General features: G+C 43.8%; 5 protein-coding genes across 5 annotated transcripts; 3 read left to right on the top strand and 2 right to left on the bottom strand.

Moving 5' to 3' along the window:
* Positions 1-26: 26 nt before the first annotated feature.
* LOC134186761 (splicing factor YJU2-like) lies at positions 27-1,116 on the top strand. Its single transcript, XM_062654815.1, has one exon. It carries the CDS (start codon positions 62-64, stop codon positions 1,004-1,006), a length of 945 nt encoding a protein of 314 aa, XP_062510799.1. The 5' UTR covers positions 27-61; the 3' UTR covers positions 1,007-1,116.
* A 74-nt stretch (positions 1,117-1,190) lies between these two features.
* Positions 1,191-1,665, top strand: LOC134186434 (uncharacterized). The gene is made up of 3 exons (XM_062654410.1): positions 1,191-1,243; positions 1,301-1,444; positions 1,512-1,665. Exons 1-3 carry the CDS (start codon positions 1,199-1,201, stop codon positions 1,560-1,562), a joined length of 240 nt encoding a protein of 79 aa, XP_062510394.1. The 5' UTR covers positions 1,191-1,198; the 3' UTR covers positions 1,563-1,665.
* Positions 1,666-1,694: 29 nt separating this feature from the next.
* LOC134186433 (chromatin assembly factor 1 subunit B-like) lies at positions 1,695-6,661 on the bottom strand. The gene is made up of 12 exons (XM_062654409.1): positions 6,412-6,661; positions 6,261-6,287; positions 5,931-6,042; positions 5,011-5,114; positions 4,442-4,538; positions 4,300-4,384; positions 4,149-4,245; positions 3,795-3,864; positions 3,646-3,728; positions 2,624-2,654; positions 2,436-2,561; positions 1,695-2,379 (listed from the first exon to the last, which is right to left on the bottom strand). Exons 1-12 carry the CDS (start codon positions 6,644-6,646, stop codon positions 1,695-1,697), a joined length of 1,752 nt encoding a protein of 583 aa, XP_062510393.1. The 5' UTR covers positions 6,647-6,661.
* A 52-nt stretch (positions 6,662-6,713) lies between these two features.
* Positions 6,714-9,155, top strand: LOC134186403 (nuclear pore complex protein Nup54-like). The gene is made up of 2 exons (XM_062654372.1): positions 6,714-6,946; positions 7,456-9,155. Exons 1-2 carry the CDS (start codon positions 6,901-6,903, stop codon positions 9,144-9,146), a joined length of 1,737 nt encoding a protein of 578 aa, XP_062510356.1. The 5' UTR covers positions 6,714-6,900; the 3' UTR covers positions 9,147-9,155.
* Positions 9,156-9,251: 96 nt separating this feature from the next.
* Positions 9,252-18,116, bottom strand: LOC134186402 (uncharacterized). Its single transcript, XM_062654371.1, has 7 exons — positions 17,942-18,116; positions 17,748-17,870; positions 17,497-17,690; positions 11,890-14,460; positions 11,146-11,217; positions 9,695-9,795; positions 9,252-9,428 (listed from the first exon to the last, which is right to left on the bottom strand). The coding sequence occupies exons 1-7, from the start codon at positions 17,959-17,961 to the stop codon at positions 9,252-9,254; spliced, it is 3,258 nt and encodes a 1,085-aa protein (XP_062510355.1). The 5' UTR covers positions 17,962-18,116.
* Between the last annotated feature and the right edge of the window lie 209 nt (positions 18,117-18,325).

Below are 18,325 nucleotides of genomic sequence, written 5' to 3'. Positions count from 1 at the left end.
ATTTTAGCGCGCGTTAGGTTTAACATTAACGTCATCTTTGCGTGGCAGTGCTGTTTGTGAGATGACCGAACGGAAGGTTTTGAACAAGTACTTTCCGCCAGACTTTGACTTTACTAAGATTCCGAAGCTTCACCTTCCTAAAGACCGTCAGTATGTTATTCGTATTATGGCGCCCTTTTCTATGCAGTGCAACACGTGTGGCAACTACGTGTACAAGGGAAAGAAGTTCAACGCTAGAAGGGAGACGGTACAGAACGACACGTATCTGGGACTGCGAAAATATCGTTTCTATATTCGATGTCCCGGATGTATATCTGAGATTGTGTTCCGAACGGACCCGGAAACGACGGATTATGTGTGTGAAGGAGGAGCAACGAGGACGTTTGAAGCACAAAAACTGGCAGACGAAGAAGACAAACGTCTTGATGCAGAGAGAGAAGAAGAAGAAATGAGCAACCCAATGAAAGCACTTGAGAGTCGAACAAAGGAATCGAAGAGAGAAATGGACATTCTAGACGCTTTAGAAGAGATCAAAGACCAGAACTCACGATTTGTCAAGGTGGACCACGAGGACATGCTCTCAAAAAATCGAGAATTTGAAGAGATGCTCCTGAAGAAAGCAAATGAAGAAGATGAGGCCGAAGTCCAAGCCGTTTTTGGTACAGACTCTAAGTACATTAGAAGGATAAAGGATGATTCAGATGATGAAGAAAGAATCTCAAAGAAGGCCAGTGATCCTATAAAGAAAGCAACCGATTTGTTGACCAGTAGAGACAACGATGAAGAGCCGTCAGCAAAGAAGGCAAAACTAGAGGAGAAAACGTTGGGATCTATGAGAACGCTGGGAGTTCTGGTGAAGAAAAAGGTCAAACCAGAGTTGAGTAATGGAAGTGAACAGCCTGCAGTTGGGTTGAAGCAGCAGGGAGCTCCAGCTTCAGGGTTGAGTTTACTTGGTGGATACGAAGGCATCAGCAGCAGCAACAGTGAGAGTGACAGCAACGAGTAACAACTGACATTGTTTAATCGTCTAAACTGATTACGCACATGTACATATCAAAATTTAATTAAATTAGTTAAATTTAGATTTTTAGTTACCGCGTGGTAATCAAATAAATATTTAGATATCATACTAACGTAGCAATAGTTTTGCGAAGTATAAAGCGCCCCGCGTACACAAAATTGCTATCAAACCTCCAAAATGGCGTCCAAGTTCAAGCCTCCAGATCGACACGGAGACCTCCTTGTACGCCGCCAGTCTACCCTTCCATTTTCATTACACTCAATTGCCTTCTTTCAATAGCAATCCGAAGCTATCGAGCGGTGGGGCCTCATGAGGGAACGCACATTCGACACATTCAGAGTGACACCCAAGACTGCATTTTACGGCTTCGTGTTTGGCCTTCTAGTACCAGCAGGAATATACTCTCTACTCACGTGGCACAAGGTAAGACGCAGACCCATCACATCAGCAACCATTCAAGCGCCTAACTATACGTTTTGTTGTTGTGAAGAAGCGACAAGACAGACTAGACGGTAAACCGGAGAGGAAATATTTCTTCTGATGATTACACTTGTAAATAGCTCAGTTATATTGTGAACGTAAAAGTAAACGGTTTACACAAGTATCAGAGCATGTACGAAGGAGGTCTAAACGTTTAAAGTCCATCTGTGTGTGTCTCTCTTGATTCGTTGTGTCAGACAGCTTTGAGGGCAGATAATGGCAGCCTGCGCGGTTTGAGTTGACCTCCACTGTCGGGAGTTGCGTTGCCCATGTTTGCTGGTTGTTGTGAGTTTGGTGTGTGCCATCCCGGCGTCGGCGTCGGCTGTGGCAATTCAGTTTTGATTGGGATAGTGTACACATCATGATCACTGACTTGTAGGGATGATAACTGGTTGGTCGGTTGTGTGTGGGTGTAGCTGGTGGGCGGGAGTAAGGTAACCACAGAAACATGAGTTGGTTGTGTGGGGGTGTGGCCAATGGGTGGGAGTAAGGTAACCATAGAAACAGGCATCGTAGACTCCTGTATTACCCTCTTCACATACGGTTCATTCAGAGTTACTCCACATGCTGCATGATCCGAAGATTTCATAGTCGGTGCTCGTTGAGCGCTTGTTGCTGCTCCAGGAATTGCCGTAGCAACTACATGAGGATACACTTGTGTTGCGTTTGTCGCAAGAACCGATTTCTCAAGCTTCATGCCCGACGTCTGCTGACTCACTGGGTTACATGCATTTGCAGGTGCAGAGATGGTTGTGTTGCTGTTAATCTGTTGGAGTTCTGTAGGCGTTAGAGGGACGCCTAGTTCTCCATCTGCAAACTCAATGAGCGAGCAGTAACCATCAGATGACGATACAACCAGCAGTTGACCATTTGTAGACCTTGGAAAAACGTATGAGCACTAAATGGGTGAGAAAATGCACGATGATTGACGCACCAAGTGAGATCCGTTAATGGAGCGTAATGGATCTTTCCTATCATTGCAATGGGCAGCGTCTGTTGTGTGTCGTAGAGTAGGACAGTTTCTAGTGTGGCCACAGCGAAGACCATCCGATATGGCAATCTGTGAGGTGGAGAATAGGTAGCAACGATTGTGACAATTGGACGTTCGTGTAGAATACTTACTTGAATAATGTCTTGCAGTTGTCGCTCACGTCTAGGAATACATTGAGATTAGGACATACTTGAGGTTGGCATAAATAGAAAGAAAGACAGACAGACAGACAGACAGACAAATAAACAGACAAACAGACAAATAGACAGAGACAGACAAACAAATAGACAGACAAACAGGCAAATAAACAGACAGACAGACAGACAAATAGACAGACAAACAAAGACAGACAAAAACAGACAGACAAATAGACAGACAGTCAGACAGACAGACAAATAAACAGACACAGACAGACAGACAGACAGACAAATTACAGACAGACATTGGCTTGGGTAGTATTTAGTTGCTTTGCTTAGATGGTGTATAATAGTTCAATGTTTGAAAATATATGTATTGACAGACAAATAGACAGACAGACAACTTACAGACAGACAGACAGACAAATTACAGACAGACAGACAAATAGGCAGACAAACAAACAGACAGACAAACAGACAGACAAACAAATAGACAGACAAACAGACAGACAGACAACTTACAGACAAACAGACAGACAGACAGACAGACAAATTACAGACAGACAGGCAGACAAATTACAGACAGACAGACAAATAGACAGACAGACAGACAAATTACACAGACAGACAAATAGACAGACAAACAAATAGACAGACAAACAAATAGACAGACAAACAGACAGACAGACAAATAGGCAGACAAACAAATAGACAGACAGACAAACAAATAGACAGACAAACAGACAGACAAACAAATAGACAGACAAACAGACAGACAGACAAATAGACAGACAAATGACAGACAGACAGACAAATAGACAGACAAACAAATAGACAGATAAACAGACAGACAGACAAACAGACAGACAAATTACAGACAGACAGACAATAGACATACAGACAAACAAATAGACAGACAGACAAACAAATTACAGATAGACAGACGGACAGTTGAACATGCTATCAACTTCCTGTCATTGAATTTCATGACAAACAGATCTGACCCAACTGCACACCTTTTTGTCTCAGTTGGAAGAAGACTGGACAGCATCGAACGGCAATGGTAGATTTTCCCGGACTGGGAAGGTATACAGCAGGCCTAACAACACAACAGACATACATATAAATGTCACTGTTTGACTGACATGTCAACCAAGTTTCTCACCTGCTGAGTGATGCTCTGTTGAACACAAACGTTGCATTGAAACTTGAGCCATCTTTTTCAATTTTACCAGCTGATGAAAAACAGTGTAATACGTATGAAACGTATGTGTTACTGGGATGCATGTGACTGTCACACACACACACACACACACACACACACACACACACACACACACACACACACACACACACACACACACACCAGCACAGCACAGGATAACAGATATCCACACTTTGAATTCACAGACTCTACTCAACCTCAAATTAATATCAACATTATCAAAAATAATTGATATTAATTAAGTACTTTAGTAACATATAATAATTAAGTAATTATGTAGCAATGTCATCTTACATGGTACAATCAACAGTAAACCATCCGGAGAGAAAGTAAGTCGTCTAAAGAAACTGCCCAACGTCGATCCCTCAAATGACATTTTGAGAAGCTTCTCCTAACACAATGAAAATGAGACAAAAACCAAAGCACACGAGACATGTACACAGACATCAAAGTTCTCTCTTCCCAGATTGCACTTAGAGATCTGATGAATCAGGTTTTGCTTGGATATCAACGAGTAGATTCTGCACGATCTGAATATGGTAATACAATGTGATGCGTGGGTGTGATCATGCCGGAATGTGGCTTACGAATCATTGCTGAGAGTCGCCACGTATTGCTGTCTAGGATCCCAAGCAACACCTTGAACATAGCTGTCACTCTCACAAAAGGTTAGCAACGTTTTACCTGTAAATAGGAAAATTTGGTGATTAAGTTGTGTTGCTGTCGTCAGTGGAGTGACATTCTGTTCCAAAAATATGTCTGTTTCAGTGTTTGTCCATTTGTTCATTCATGTGTCTGTACATTTAACTGTATATCTGTTTATCCATATATCTGTCTGTCTATTTGTCTGTCTGTATGTCTATTTGTCTGTCTGTATGTCTGTATGTATGTATGTAAGTCTATTTGTCTGTCGGATGTCTATTTGTCTGTCCGTCTGTCCATGTGTTTGTGTGTCATCTTTCCATCCATGTGGCATGATGCCAATATCTGCTGTCTATCCAACTGTCAGCCCATTTGTTTATCCACTAATCAGTTTCTTTGTCCATTTGTCTGCCTCTGTCCAACAATCAATCAATCCATCCATCCATCTATCGTCCATCCTTGTCTCCACGTTGACGGTCGTCTAACTCTTTTGTTTCATTTGATTATAAATTGCCTTTCTTGACGTCCCACACAATAGCTCGGTTATCAATAGCACCAGATATCATAAAATTTGAATCAGGAGACCATGAAATATCATACACACCAACAGCATGACCTCTGACACATACAACACAATCACAATTACAAAATGTCACAATACTTGTGTGTGTGTGTGTGTGTGTGTACATGTGTGTACGTGTGTGTGTGTGTGTGTGTGTGTGTGTGTGTGTGTGTGTGTGTGCGCGCGCGTGTATGTGTACATGTGTGTGTGTACGTGTGTGTGTGTATGTGTGCGTGTGTGCATGTATGTGTGTACGTGTGTGTGTACGTGCATGTGTGCATGTATGTGTGTGTGTGTGTACATGTGTGTACATGTGTGTACGTGTGTGTGTGTGCGCGTGCGTGTATGTGTACATGTGTGTGTGTACATGTGTGTGTGTATGTGTGCGTGTGTGCATGTATGTGTGTACGTGTGTGTGTACGTGCATGTGTGCATGTATGTGTGTGTGTGTGTGTGTGTATGTATGTGTGTACGTGTGTGTGTGTGTGTGTATGTGTGTGTGTGTGTGTGTGTGTGTGTGTGTGTGTGTATGTGTCTACCTGTGTGTATGTGTGTATGTGTGTACGTGTGTGTGTGTGTGTGTGTGTGTGTGTGTCTACATGTGTGTATGTGTGTGTGTACATGTGCGTGTGTATGTGTGTACGTGTGTGTGTGTACGTGTGCATGTGTGCGTGTATGTGTGTGTGTGTGTGTGTGTGTGTGTGTGTGTGTGTGTACATGTGTGTGTATGTGTCTACATGTGTGTATGTGTGTACGTGTGTGTGTGTATGTGTCTACGTGTGTGTATATGTGTACATGTGTGTGTGTATGTGTGTACGTGTGTGTGTGTGTGAGTGTGTGTGTGTGTGTGTGTGCACTTCAAAACGACTAACCCTAAAATCTTGACGGCAGACCAATTCTCTTTATTCGGCTCACAATCATCCTTCAGAGTCTGTTTCTGTACAGGTTTGTCCTCACTGAATCTCCACAACATAATCGAGCAATCTAACAAACATCAAAAACACCCAGCAATGCACACAATTTGAATAAAATTTGATATCAAACCAACAAAATTAATAAACCAGATATGATTAGTAACACAAACTAATAAAGTGTTGAAATGCTTTACACCATCACAAACATAAATAAAAATTAATATCAATTTATACAACTTTATTTTTAATTAATTTTTTTAAATTTTACTTAATTTATGTAAATCTCACCGTCACTTCCAGATGCCAGAAATTCTCCTAAAACCAAACAACAATTATACCTCGCACACCCGTCCATTACTATGCATGCGCAGCTAACAATCAGCGCAGCCGAACGTCGGGGTACGCAAAGCACAGCGGCACTGACTGAAGCAGTACTCACCACTGGGTGAAAACCTGACAACGTTCACAGCGTTGCTATGCCTATCAAGACTTGCTCGAAACTCGAGACTGCGTCCTGGCACGGTTACGTGCCATATTTTCACGTCATTGTCCGCTCCGGCTGTCGCTAGCTTCCACACAATTGATTCACCGCATTTAATTGGCTTTGGATACAAATCGAGACTGAGAATTCTTAGCTTTTCGTGCCAAGAGATTTCTGGCGTCCACAATTTCATTCTGATATCCGGGGTAAATGGTGTAGTTCGCGCCTAAATCTAACGCACGTTAGCTAAGAGAGGATGAGTGTGAGATTTCAGAGAAAATTCAAATTGAGCTTACGGGATTGATTCGCTGGTGTGATACGGACAACTTTATTGCTTTCTGTTTAATTGTTTTGTAAAGGGGCCCATTCGGTGCGTGAATTTTTTTGGACAAAATCGTTGCTTCTGTTGCTTTTCAAGCTCCCAATTGCACAAATTATCGTCTCATCATGCAGACTGGACAAACACAAGGCTTTAAGCTGGGAGGAGGAACAGGTAACGAGTACGTTTCAATACAGTTTGGTGTGACGTCTGCACTGGAGTGTCACGTGACATGACAGCAAAATTTTAAATTAAATTTTGATATTCTGAGCATTAATATTAAAACATAATTTTTAATATTTAATGTTGTAATTTTTACTATTTTATAGAAATTTTAGGAAAAATATATTTGAATGTTGCAAAATATTTAGAGAAATTGATTAGTTTAGTTAATTAATTAATTAAAATTGTTGGAAACACAAGAGAGCCAATGATGTTGGTGATTAGATGCAGTGGATGTTGTTACATTTGGCACCAACTTGTGTGTGTGTGTGTGTGTGCGTGCGCACGCGCATGTGTGTGTGTGCGTGTGTGTGTGTGTGTGTGCGTGTGTGTGTGTGTGTGTGTGTGTGTGTGCACGCGTGCATGTGTGTGTGCATGTGTGTGTGTGTGTGTGTGTGTGTGTGTGTGTGTGTGTGTGTGTGTGTGTGTGTGTGTGTGTTATCCATTATTGCAATGTTTAGGCTTTGGACTTGGTGGTCAACCTCAGCAGGGCGGCTTGAGACTCGGTCTCGGGGCACAGACACAAGGAACAGGAGGCTTACAATTGGGACTCAGTCAACAGCAGCAGCAGCAGCAGACAGGATTCAGACTTGGTCTCGGAACAACAACAACGAGTCAACAAACTGGTGGACTCGGCCTTGGACTCGGTCAACCAGGCGGTGGCTTGTCTCTTGGTGGTCAAACTGGAGGATTAGGGTTAGGACAGACGCAGAAATTGGGTGGGTTTAACCTCGGTTTGAACCAAACGAAGCCGACTGGACTTGGACTCGGTCTTGGTATGCAGAGTCAAACGGGAGGCCTACAACTTGGTGGTAATAGAGGAATGGCACTTCAACTGGGAGGAGGAGGACTCGGACAAGGAATGACCGGGTTACAATTGGGGAAAGGTTTAGGGTTAGGACAACAGCCTCAAGGTGGAGGGCTTGGTCTCACGTTAGGTATGCCTTCAGGGACGTCGTTTGGGCAACAGCAGCAGGTGCAGACAGCAGGCAACGAGTTGACTGTCATGGCGTTTGCTCTGTCTCGTCCGAATGTGTTTGGCGATGAGCGAGACGCTGTGATCGCCAAGTTCAACCAGCTGCAAGCTTATTGGGGAGAAGGCAAGGGGTTTGCTAGCCAGCAAGACGTCGTCAACTTCAGACCGGAAAACCCATTCGGCCGCTTCAAATCGATCGCATACAATCGGTTGCCAACAGCGAAGGACGAAGACGGTCTGTTAGGGTTAGAGTTCAAGCAGCCGGAGAGTCAACTGCATGACAAGTCGACTGTGATCCAACAAGAAGTCCATAGAATACTCGGCGGGAAACCCGAGTTTGCTGTACGTGTGGAGACGATCAAGGGACTGCCGAGCGGTCGTTGTGAGGTCGTGTTGTACGTGAGCGAAGTATCCGCAGCGGGTGGAACCCGACGCGTTCCCGCTAGTCGTCTCTACGACGTCCTACAGTCAACAATGATGCAGTCACAACTCAAACAGGTGGGTGTGGTCCGTCTCTATTTGAAATCCGGCATGACGTCGACTCAGATTCAATCATATTTGGATAATCCGCCTGTCGGTATCGACGATTTCATGTGGGACACAGCGAAGCAAGAGAATCCCGATCCGAACAGGATGCTTCCCGTTCCCATCATCGGGTTGTCCGAACTGCAGCAGCGGATCAAGCAACAGGAGCAGGAGACGCAGCAGCATCAATCGAGACTGAAGATCATTCGAGACAACGTCAGCCAACTGCAGCAGCAACACACGACGACGATGGCCAAGCTCGCGCAGCTCCGACGCAAGCACCACGAACTACAACGACGCGTTCTACACGTCATGGTCGAGCAAGAAATCACGAGAAAACAAGGATTCGCCGTTCAACCAGACGAGGAGCAGCTACACATTCAACTCGACAGCATCCAGACGGAACTCAACGCTCCCATGCAATTCAAAGGCCGACTAAACGAGCTCATGTCTCAAATACGTCTGCAATCGCTCACGTCTCCACCCGACACGCTAGAAACTCAATTCGCACTCGACCCTGCGTCTCTGCATGAGATCAAGCAACACTTGAAGGAACAACAGCGAGGGCTCGAGCATCTAAAATCAATCCTCAACGACGACCTCGATGATCTAGCAATCATCGAACAAGGACTGCAAGACAAGAAGGTCTAGTAGTCACCTGAACGGCTTATTTCTTTAGTAACCCTAATGTCACTCCAAGTATAAAAATAGAATTCAATCAAGTCATACTGTTTATATCAATAACGAACTGAGTGTCTACATGTTATAGTATGCTTGTCTATGAACAGGTACATGAGGTTGCGTCCTTGAGTTACGCGATTGAGCAGCGGCGATTGCTGCGGCGGCGACCGCTTGTGGGTTACGTCTCACTCGAGTCTTCGGCATGTCTGATAACGATCTAGTGCGGGCAGTCGTTCTGTAGGAAGCTCCAGTCTATAAAAACATGCATGTAATGTGTGAGTGTGTCTGTCTGTCTGTCTGTCTGTATGTATGTATGTATGCATGTATGTCCATATGTCTGTCTGTCTGTCTGTCCATATGTCTGTCTGCACATCTGTCTGTCTGTCTGTCCATATGTCTGTCTGCATGTCTGTCTGTCCATCAGTTTCTCCATTGTCTGTTTGTCTGTCTGTCCATATGTCTGTGTGTCTGTCTGTTTGTCTGTGTCTGTACGTCTGTATGAGAAGGATGTGACTCACTGTGGTCGACGTGTTCTGTCTCTGTTGTGGTTGTATAGTCTTGACCGTGAAGGTGGCACCACCGACTGCATTGTGTGCACTCTGCATGACAGCTTTCTTCTCTATAAATTCACAAACGACTTCATACCTGTGAGTATAGAGTATCTCTTAATACAAACGCATCTTCCAATAATTTCCCATCTAATACACATGCAGTCCAGGGCTCATTTCCAGGCACGGATCTATGGGGTGGCTCACCAGGCACGCCCCTCCCCCCAGCAAGCCAACCAGACAGACTAACATAAGTTACTGACTGATAATAGAAATGACATAGTTGACTGACTCGGTCTTGATGGGTATACGAGTAATGAAGTGGTTTGAATTATAGCAGTAGCATGATTGGTGTCCTAATAACTAGACACATTAGGCTGATGTCCAGCACCATTTGGTGTTGTGACAATGTCAATTAACTTAATTACAGCACACTAGTTTTGACCCTATAAACATATTTACTCGGATTGCCTTCCCCGAATGTCAGAAATGGGCGTGGCTAGCCCGGGGCCTACTGGAAATTCTGGATCCGTGCCTGCATTTCAATTAATAGATCCTAACCTTCTAGTAAATGCTCATGCTGTGCATACACACAACAGATGAAGTAGAAACGAAGAATTAAAGAGTACTTGGCAAATGGATGTACCATAGGCCCCTATTTGTTGCATGTCTGTTTCACATCACCCGCCCGCATCCAAACAACAGCGCCACACTGATTTCACCATTATGCCATTATTCATGTAATGTGCATGTGCAATACGACTGGAGCACGTGGCACACGTCTTTACATCTTCTGTATCTGTGTCTCATTTCTTTAAATTGCGTGATGTCTGCTCTCTTCTTATCTACATGGTTTACTGTAAATCTTCAAGAAAGAACTTGTTGCTGTGGAGGATTATTGGGGTAGATCCCCCAAATCAGCCCTTTGACCAAATCAGACTGATGACATCCGGTGTCACGTGTACATAATGGATAATGGTAATGGCCGCCTGCCCCTGTCAGTTTGAGAGAGCCTGGGTGATGTGAAACAGACATGCAACAAATAGGGACCTTAGATGCAGAGTAGTGGATGCACGCTAACTTTTAATGACATGCCACGATGTGCTAGTATGTGTGGTAGCTCAGTAACTCAATAAATTTTCTAGTATGTCTATGTGTTTTGAGTCACTACGTTCATTGTTACATGAGGTTTGGAAATAAAAGCCCACCCTCTAATACAAGCCCAGTCTATAGACCATTACAAACAATACAAGTGGCGGGCTTGTATTAGAAGAAATATGGCATGTTGATGTAGATGCAAACCCTTCCCTCCTAAGTGATAGTTTATTATGTCTCGGCTTGTGTTTGTGTTTGTATTTCTGGCAATCTGGATGATGCTCTCTTCTGTGGTGAATGAACTATGAAGCAAATGCATGTCTTACCGTCGAGTTTGCTGTTAAGCCTTTCCAGTGATCGTAAAACCTGCATTTCCTCAATAGATAACGTGCTCATTGCTAGAAAACGAGGACAACGTTTAGACAATACACATGCTCGCGCACATGTGCAAACAAACACACACACACACACACACACACACACACACACACACACACACACACACGTGCAAACAAACACACACACACACACACACACACACACAAAGAATGGCAAATGAATAAGGAGCTGCCGTTAAATGGTGACGCCCCTCAGCCAGATGGCTGGGTTCCTGTGCACTACGCAGGAGCTATAGGCCATGCTAAGCAATCTGATAGAGCCTGACCAGGTACTCGCAGGAGCACCAACTACGACGCCAACTGTGGTGTGGGAACCCAAAGTCCCACCCAGACCCCAGTGGCTGATGAACTTTGTCGCAGTTGGAGGTCTTTGCCACCCCAGTCAATGACCAGGTACTCATTTATACTCCTGAGTCAAGAGAGGCAAATGTGTGTAAGTTTCTTGCCCAAGGAAATTATGCCATAGCTCACCATCACTGTGACTTGAACTTGCAACCCTGCAAGGTCCTGTACGTTTCCATTCTCCAAACGCACTCTCTAACCAATTGAGCCACAGCACCACACACACACACACACACACACACACACACACACACACACACACACACACACACACACACACACACACACACACACACACACACACACACACACACACACACACACACTGACGTTTCTTTCCATTAGACATTGCCTGACTTTGTCCATTTCTCGCCATCACCCTGTCACCGCCACTATAGCCCGTATGACCTTCTTTCACATTACCTGGCAACCCATTACTCCTACCAGCAGTGGGAAGCATCCGCATCAAACCCCTCGCTAATGCCATCTCCGCCTGTTGTTGATAATGTCTCACATACACAGGCTGCCGACTCATTACAGTTTGACGAGAATCGGAATACAGAGACGTCTCCACAAACCCACACTCCAATGGCAAATGAGACGCCGACTGACTGGTAGTAACCGGAGTCTGTGTTTGGGGCATCGCTGCATGTACCGGCTTTATGGAGTCTTGAGGAGGATCCCTAACTGTGAAGACACGAGCAGCCATCGTTGGTCTGTTCGTCAGTTGCGAGCGATTGCGCACGTAAACATTAGTTGTCTGTTTAGTTGACTGATGTTCGGCTGTGTCGCTACCATCAGACGTCGCTGGCATGTTCGTAGATCTCGCTGTCTCACCAGTCGATCTGGACGTGGACGAGATCAATCCTTTGAGTGTGTCATAACTCGATTCGTGCTGCAGTCGTGCTCTCACTGTGTTCCACAACTGGTTGATCTCGTCATCAGTTGGTGTCTTATCTAATGCAATACTTGCCCCCACATCGACGTCCAACTGATCAACATCCACCTGCTCTTGTCCGATTTTATCCTCATCTCTACGTTCCTCGTCATCCACTCGACTTTCTTCCTGAACTACATCGTCACCAGACCCAGATGATTCACTCTTAATCACAACTTTCGGTTCCCAAACTCTTCTCGTTGTTGTGTGTCCATTCGTTGTTCTGCTGTATCCTCTTGCGTTCTGTCGATTCTGTGACGCTTTTCTTGCTACGCTAACGACAGATAGAGCCTCGTGCTGTACAACCACACGCTCTGTGTCTTGTTGTCTTGCTGTTCGTGAGTTAGCAGGCGCACTGGCAGCACGTTTCCTTCGAAATCTAACAGACGAACCGTGTGGGTAATCATCCAGAGGTGATGACGCTTTCACTTGCTGTTGAACGTCTGCAAATCGTACGGTTTTCTTCATTATATCTGCAGCAGCAGCTTTGTCACACGATGATGACCGCAACATATCCGCACGAGATGCAGAACTTGGTCTGTTGCTGCTCGACTTCTTCAGTATTCCTGTCAGCTTCTGTTCGGACGCCACCTCGCGAAGTCTATATCCGGCAACTCTTTTCTCCACGTTGTCAACAGGCTTGGTTGCTATAGCAACAGATGGCTGTACATTCAATGTGTCGATTTTCACGTCTTGTGTACATGCGTGAGCTGTACGTGCGTGAGCAGAATGTGCATCACTGGTTAACAAACTCGAGTTTCTACTTGAGATGCTAGTAACGTGGTTTATCGTCTCTGACGATTGACTGGCTAGATATTGACTCAAAGCTGCCTGAACGGTTGAAGACGCGGGAGTATTCATCACGACCGATGACATGAAGAGATGTCCATGTTTCCCTTGATTTCTCTCCAAACCATCAACAGCTGTCCGTCGTTTCATGCTCATCTCATTGTATTGTGACTTCATCCTTCTCTCCTCACTTCCTCCACCACTGACTGATTGATTAGACACTAAGTCCTCATTACTCATTACAAATTTCCTGCTCTCTAGAGACGTAGTTACGTGAGACTTAGATTCCTGTTGTATCGTATTATCTAGACTATCATTTACTGACAAAGATGACACACTAGTTACATGTGTGTTTCCTTCCCTTGGTTGCTCATGCTCACAAGTTCTCAATGCATCAGCAGCTCTCTCGTTTACGTTACTTGACTGTGATTCACTAGCACAATGTAAAGGTTTTCCGCGCGGTGTCTGCCTCCACAGAGACGACATTTGCTTGTTACTAAGTGCCTGCCCTCCAGCAGAGACAAAATGAGAGTCAACACTAGAATCCCTATAATCAGATACTGCCGCTTCATATCCTGATGTTCCACTTGTTTGATCTTTGTGTGACTCTCTGTGATCCTTTTCAAGTATTTTTAATTCAAAGTGTTCGTCTCGATTCACTTCGTTGATATCTACTTCACCTTCAATGCTGTCCATCGACACATCAACTTCAGCATCCCTTGTTCTCTTCTGTTCGTCTCCTCTTCCTATAATTCGTAATAAAGTTACGTCTCTCCCATTGCCCTCCAATACATCATCAGTTGCCACGTCTTCCAATGCAAGGTCACTACTCTGTACAGCTCTGTGTCCACGTGTATGAGACTTCATAAACGCCGCAGTAGGTCCATTGCCAGCTGAATAAGACAAAACATCTCTGACATCTGAATTTGTGTTAGTCACACTTGGATGCATCTCTTCATCAGGAGAAATTGGTGTGCCTTCCAAACTGTCTCTGTTCACTTGTATATCGGCTTGTGTGGGTTTGTTGTTGCTGACTGCTCGTGCTGCACCTTCTAAACCGAATGCCATGTGACTTGTTTTCCATGGACGAGATGTCATCTCAACTCTTGATCCTTGCACTATTCTCACGCCGTTCAGCTTCGTCACACCGTGTGTCAATGATTTACACAAACCGGCTGCATAAACAAGAAACAACAAACACAAATGAGAGTCAATAAAAGAGACAAACAAACAGACAGACAGAAAGGCAGACAGACAACAAAGCAGACAGACAGACAAACAACCAGTTTTCATGTATGTGCTAGATGTAATGGACACGTAGTTTAGCTATTGCTTTGGTGCTATAGTTCATTTATGAAAAATATATGTATTGACAGACAGACAGACAGACAGAGTAGGACAGACATACAGAGTGGAACAAACGGACAGACAGACAAACAGAGTGGAACAAACAGACAGAGACAGACAGACAGACTTCCTCACATTATTGAGCCAAGAGACTGTTACAGCAGCTCTCAGTTCAAACCTGACATAGCTGTCCATAATGCAACTGACTTCAACGTTGAACTTCACATCTCTCTGGCTCACCCGTGGAGCTCAGAAGTAATTTCACATGCAGCCACAACGGATGGATCAGCAGCTTCAAAAAGGAAGAAAAAAGAAGATAGAGAAGTACAGTACAGAAAAGCACACTGGTGGAGGTTCTCCTTGCTTGATTCCCTTGGTTTTCAAACATTTTGGACGTTGGGGGAATAGCGAAGAGAACTTTCTTCACCATATCCCACTAAGATCACGTGATAAAGATGGAAAGCTGAATTCGATTGAATTTAAAACGTACTGGCGGCGAATACTGTCAATAACAATACAACTATGCAATAGTAGTGTTTTAGCTAAAAAGATTGACAGAATAGTTTGTAGTAATGACTCTGTAGATGATAGCTACAAACATCAGATGGCTGTTTGTTAAGAATTTTTCATCTACGACCACTATGGTTGTTTATCTTGAACTCTTATTGCTATATGTAGTCTTTTCTGTATTAGTGTTGATGTTTTCAATAAATGTTCTTTGACAGACAGACAGACAGACAGACAGACAGACAGACAGACAAACAAACAGACTGAAGCCTAGGTTCCATAATATTGGTTTAGACATTCAGGACACCAAGTGTGAAATTTACAACCCTTCACCTTTCGAGATCGAGTCACATACATCTATTCCTATCACAACAAAAGGAATATCTATTCAGGGAATTCCTGTTGGAAAGGAAGATTTCATGTCACAAGCGTGTGTTAGTTACTATTGCAAAACATGAAGAAAATTTATGCCATCAAATACTCACTTTAGGAACTCAGGAAGCTATGTTATTGCTAAGATTCTGTCACTTACCAAGAATGTTTTATGTATCTCGAAGTGTTAAACCCAAAAGCATGCAAGCTGCTGCAATTCTTCATGATCGTCTATCTCACTTTACGTTTTCAAATTTGTTACAAATTTCTGCCCTTACTGATGAAAAGTGGAAGAAAGCAACCTTGCCTATCAGATATGGTGGTTTTGGCTTAACATCATTACAAGAAATATCAAACTTGATTTTTGTGTCCTCGTGGGCTCATTCTGTTCATGAGCTGCCAAAACGTTTCGCAGCTTTAGAACTCCAGATTAATGTTTTTTATCCTCAAAGAGTCCTGAAACTTCTGTAGGCCACATTCTTCATGAATGTTTAGATCCTGATCAATCAATGAATGATCTATTGTCTAATACTAAGCGTCTGCAGCATCATCTGATAAATAAGGTCACAAAAGCTCAAGTCAATATTTTATTGGATAAAGAATCTGGAAAGGATTCAGCCAATGATTACGTTCCTTGCAAAGAAAAGGTGCAGGCTCTTGGCTAAATGCCATTCCATCAACCCAGAATCTCGCAATCTTACCTGGAAATTTCTGCTTGGCGACATTCATGAGGTTGGGGACGGCAATGCCCTTGCCTTTGTTGGCAGATGAGTATGAATGTAAATGTGGAAAAACGATTGATAGACAAGGGTATCATCTGTTGACTTGTAAAGTTGGGGTGGACCAGTGTGGTCTCACAACTGTTTGGTTTCTGTGTGGGCAGATTGTCTCAGCCAGCTGCAAGTACCATACTACATTGAGCCTAAAGATCGCTACACCACTTCCAGTGGAAGGCCAGACATCTATGTTGCTGAATCATTCTCCATGCCAGCAGCAGAATTAGACATTGCATGCTCTATCACATCCATTCAGCAAAGATATCATATCTAGAGCTGCTTATATTGATGGGGCTGCAGCATCCAGAAGAGAAAAGATTATAAACACACAAAGTATGACTCCCAACTGCTATCAGGAGGGTATGCACCAACAGCAATCCTTTGGCATTTGAACATTATGGCAGATGGGGTGATGAGGCTCGACAGATTTTAAAGACTCTTTCTCTCATGTCTTATGATGAGAACGATCATCAGAATGCATCCAATTTTACAACATATTGGAGACAACGTTTATCAGTTCAGTTACAACAATGTAACGCTAGAGTGATTTCCAGGAAGACATCCCGCTTACTGAAACATACAAGGAAAGTGAAGGGAATGAACAATATACACAATTATTAATGTGCTTTACTGTACAGCCCTATATAGGGCTGGTTTCTGTAAAGTTTTAGTTTGGTAGAGATTTTGTGCAATTGGGACAGTAGAGTTGCTTAGTTGTGTTGAATGTAGATTTCAATGTTGAAAATATACGTATTGGACAGACAGACAGACAGACAGACAGACAGACAGATACACACAAAGACAAACAGACAGACACACAGACAGACAGACACACAGACAGACAGACAGACAGACACACAGACAGACAGACAGACAGACAGACACAGACATTCCTTGCTGTCAGAAAAATTAAAATTAAAATTCTGGAAAAAATTTAGTATCTGTACGTGTTACGAAAGGACACGTCAACAGTGTCAAAAACTTTCTCGCCCCTTGTTTGTCGATCACACCAAGTTCTCATCATGTAACAGTCGCTTGTCAACTTGACATGCGCACTCAACGAAACCCACACTAACACTAAACGCTCAACATGCCATCACACGTCCACCATTCCACAAAATCACAACACGACATATCTCGCATTCGCAACATCAACCTTCATCACAAGCGAGCGAGACGCGGAGAAAAACGCGAGTCACGTGACCTTACCTTTCCCATAAAATTGCACGTCGATTTCCTGCTGTTTCGAATTCCCGTCCCCGTTCTTCTTTCCCGAGTGCATTTTGCGATGACTTCGCATCATGTTCATCCCCTCCCGTTGCTGCTGTCTGCGCTGTTCGAGCACTTCTTCTCTCCTCCTCATTTCTGCCTCCTCGTCGCTTCGCTTCTTCTCGTCGAGCATTCTAATGACCAGGATACAATCAGACCACACCACAACAATCGTATGACACTCGCCTTGCCTTTGCCTGCGCGCCGTCTCGCGAGATGCACGCCTCACGGCGTCGCAGTGATCAGAGTGACCTTGCCTCAACAAGTCACGTCGCATCAGCCGTTTGTCTCTCTCTCGCTCTTTATATTTCTTCCTATCACACTCGGTTAAGGTCAATCAAGATTATTTACATCGAATCACGTCGCGTAGTGCGTGGTTGGATACGAGTAAGCGCCCATAAACATGCTCGATCGTCTTGCGTCTCTCACGGCCTCATTGTGCGAGGCGGCGACTCGCGGTTGCGCTCGCTGGGTAGTTTGTCGTGATGGCGAGGATGTGACGGAAATTCGACGTCTGGTGGATAGAAATTCTAGGTGTAGGAGATCAAATTTATTGTAATTACAGCCGCTGCCTGGACACGCAAGATCCCGGATGTGGCAACAACAGACCATCACAAAGCACAGATTTCAAGTTTGATTATGAATGCGTTTTTATGTATTATACATTATTGGTAATTAAAGTACAGTAAGAAAAAATAAAATTTTATTATTTACACTTATAAATTGTAATAATTAAGCAATTTATAATTAATTAAATATTTTGTTAATT

Source organism: Corticium candelabrum, chromosome 11 (genome assembly GCF_963422355.1).
Source record: "Corticium candelabrum chromosome 11, ooCorCand1.1, whole genome shotgun sequence".
Lineage (NCBI taxonomy): Eukaryota > Metazoa > Porifera > Homoscleromorpha > Homosclerophorida > Plakinidae > Corticium > Corticium candelabrum.
Note: the sequence above shows the minus strand (reverse complement) of the source record. Positions and strands in the feature narration are given on the sequence as shown.

What these genes read in the sequence shown, in the direction of transcription:
- LOC134186761 (XM_062654815.1), top strand. Translation starts at nt 62, where the DNA reads ATGACCGAACGGAAGGTTTTGAACAAGTACTTTCCGCCAGACTTTGAC.
- LOC134186434 (XM_062654410.1), top strand. Translation starts at nt 1,199, where the DNA reads ATGGCGTCCAAGTTCAAGCCTCCAGATCGACACGGAGACCTCCTT. An exon ending in ATCGACACGGAGACCTCCTT is followed by an intron (nt 1,244 to 1,300) that starts GTACGCCGCCAG and finishes TTCTTTCAATAG; the next exon opens with CAATCCGAAGCTATCGAGCG. An exon ending in CTCTACTCACGTGGCACAAG is followed by an intron (nt 1,445 to 1,511) that starts GTAAGACGCAGA and finishes GTTGTTGTGAAG; the next exon opens with AAGCGACAAGACAGACTAGA.
- LOC134186433 (XM_062654409.1), bottom strand. Translation starts at nt 6,646, where the DNA reads ATGAAATTGTGGACGCCAGAAATCTCTTGGCACGAAAAGCTAAGAATT. An exon ending in TGTCAGGTTTTCACCCAGTG is followed by an intron (nt 6,288 to 6,411) that starts GTGAGTACTGCT and finishes GTTTGGTTTTAG; the next exon opens with GAGAATTTCTGGCATCTGGA. An exon ending in AACAGAGCATCACTCAGCAG is followed by an intron (nt 3,729 to 3,794) that starts GTGAGAAACTTG and finishes TTGTGTTGTTAG; the next exon opens with GCCTGCTGTATACCTTCCCA.
- LOC134186403 (XM_062654372.1), top strand. Translation starts at nt 6,901, where the DNA reads ATGCAGACTGGACAAACACAAGGCTTTAAGCTGGGAGGAGGAACAG. An exon ending in TAAGCTGGGAGGAGGAACAG is followed by an intron (nt 6,947 to 7,455) that starts GTAACGAGTACG and finishes TGCAATGTTTAG; the next exon opens with GCTTTGGACTTGGTGGTCAA.
- LOC134186402 (XM_062654371.1), bottom strand. Translation starts at nt 17,961, where the DNA reads ATGTTTATGGGCGCTTACTC. An exon ending in ATGTTTATGGGCGCTTACTC is followed by an intron (nt 17,871 to 17,941) that starts GTATCCAACCAC and finishes CGAGTGTGATAG; the next exon opens with GAAGAAATATAAAGAGCGAG. An exon ending in GAGACGGCGCGCAGGCAAAG is followed by an intron (nt 17,691 to 17,747) that starts GCAAGGCGAGTG and finishes CCTGGTCATTAG; the next exon opens with AATGCTCGACGAGAAGAAGC.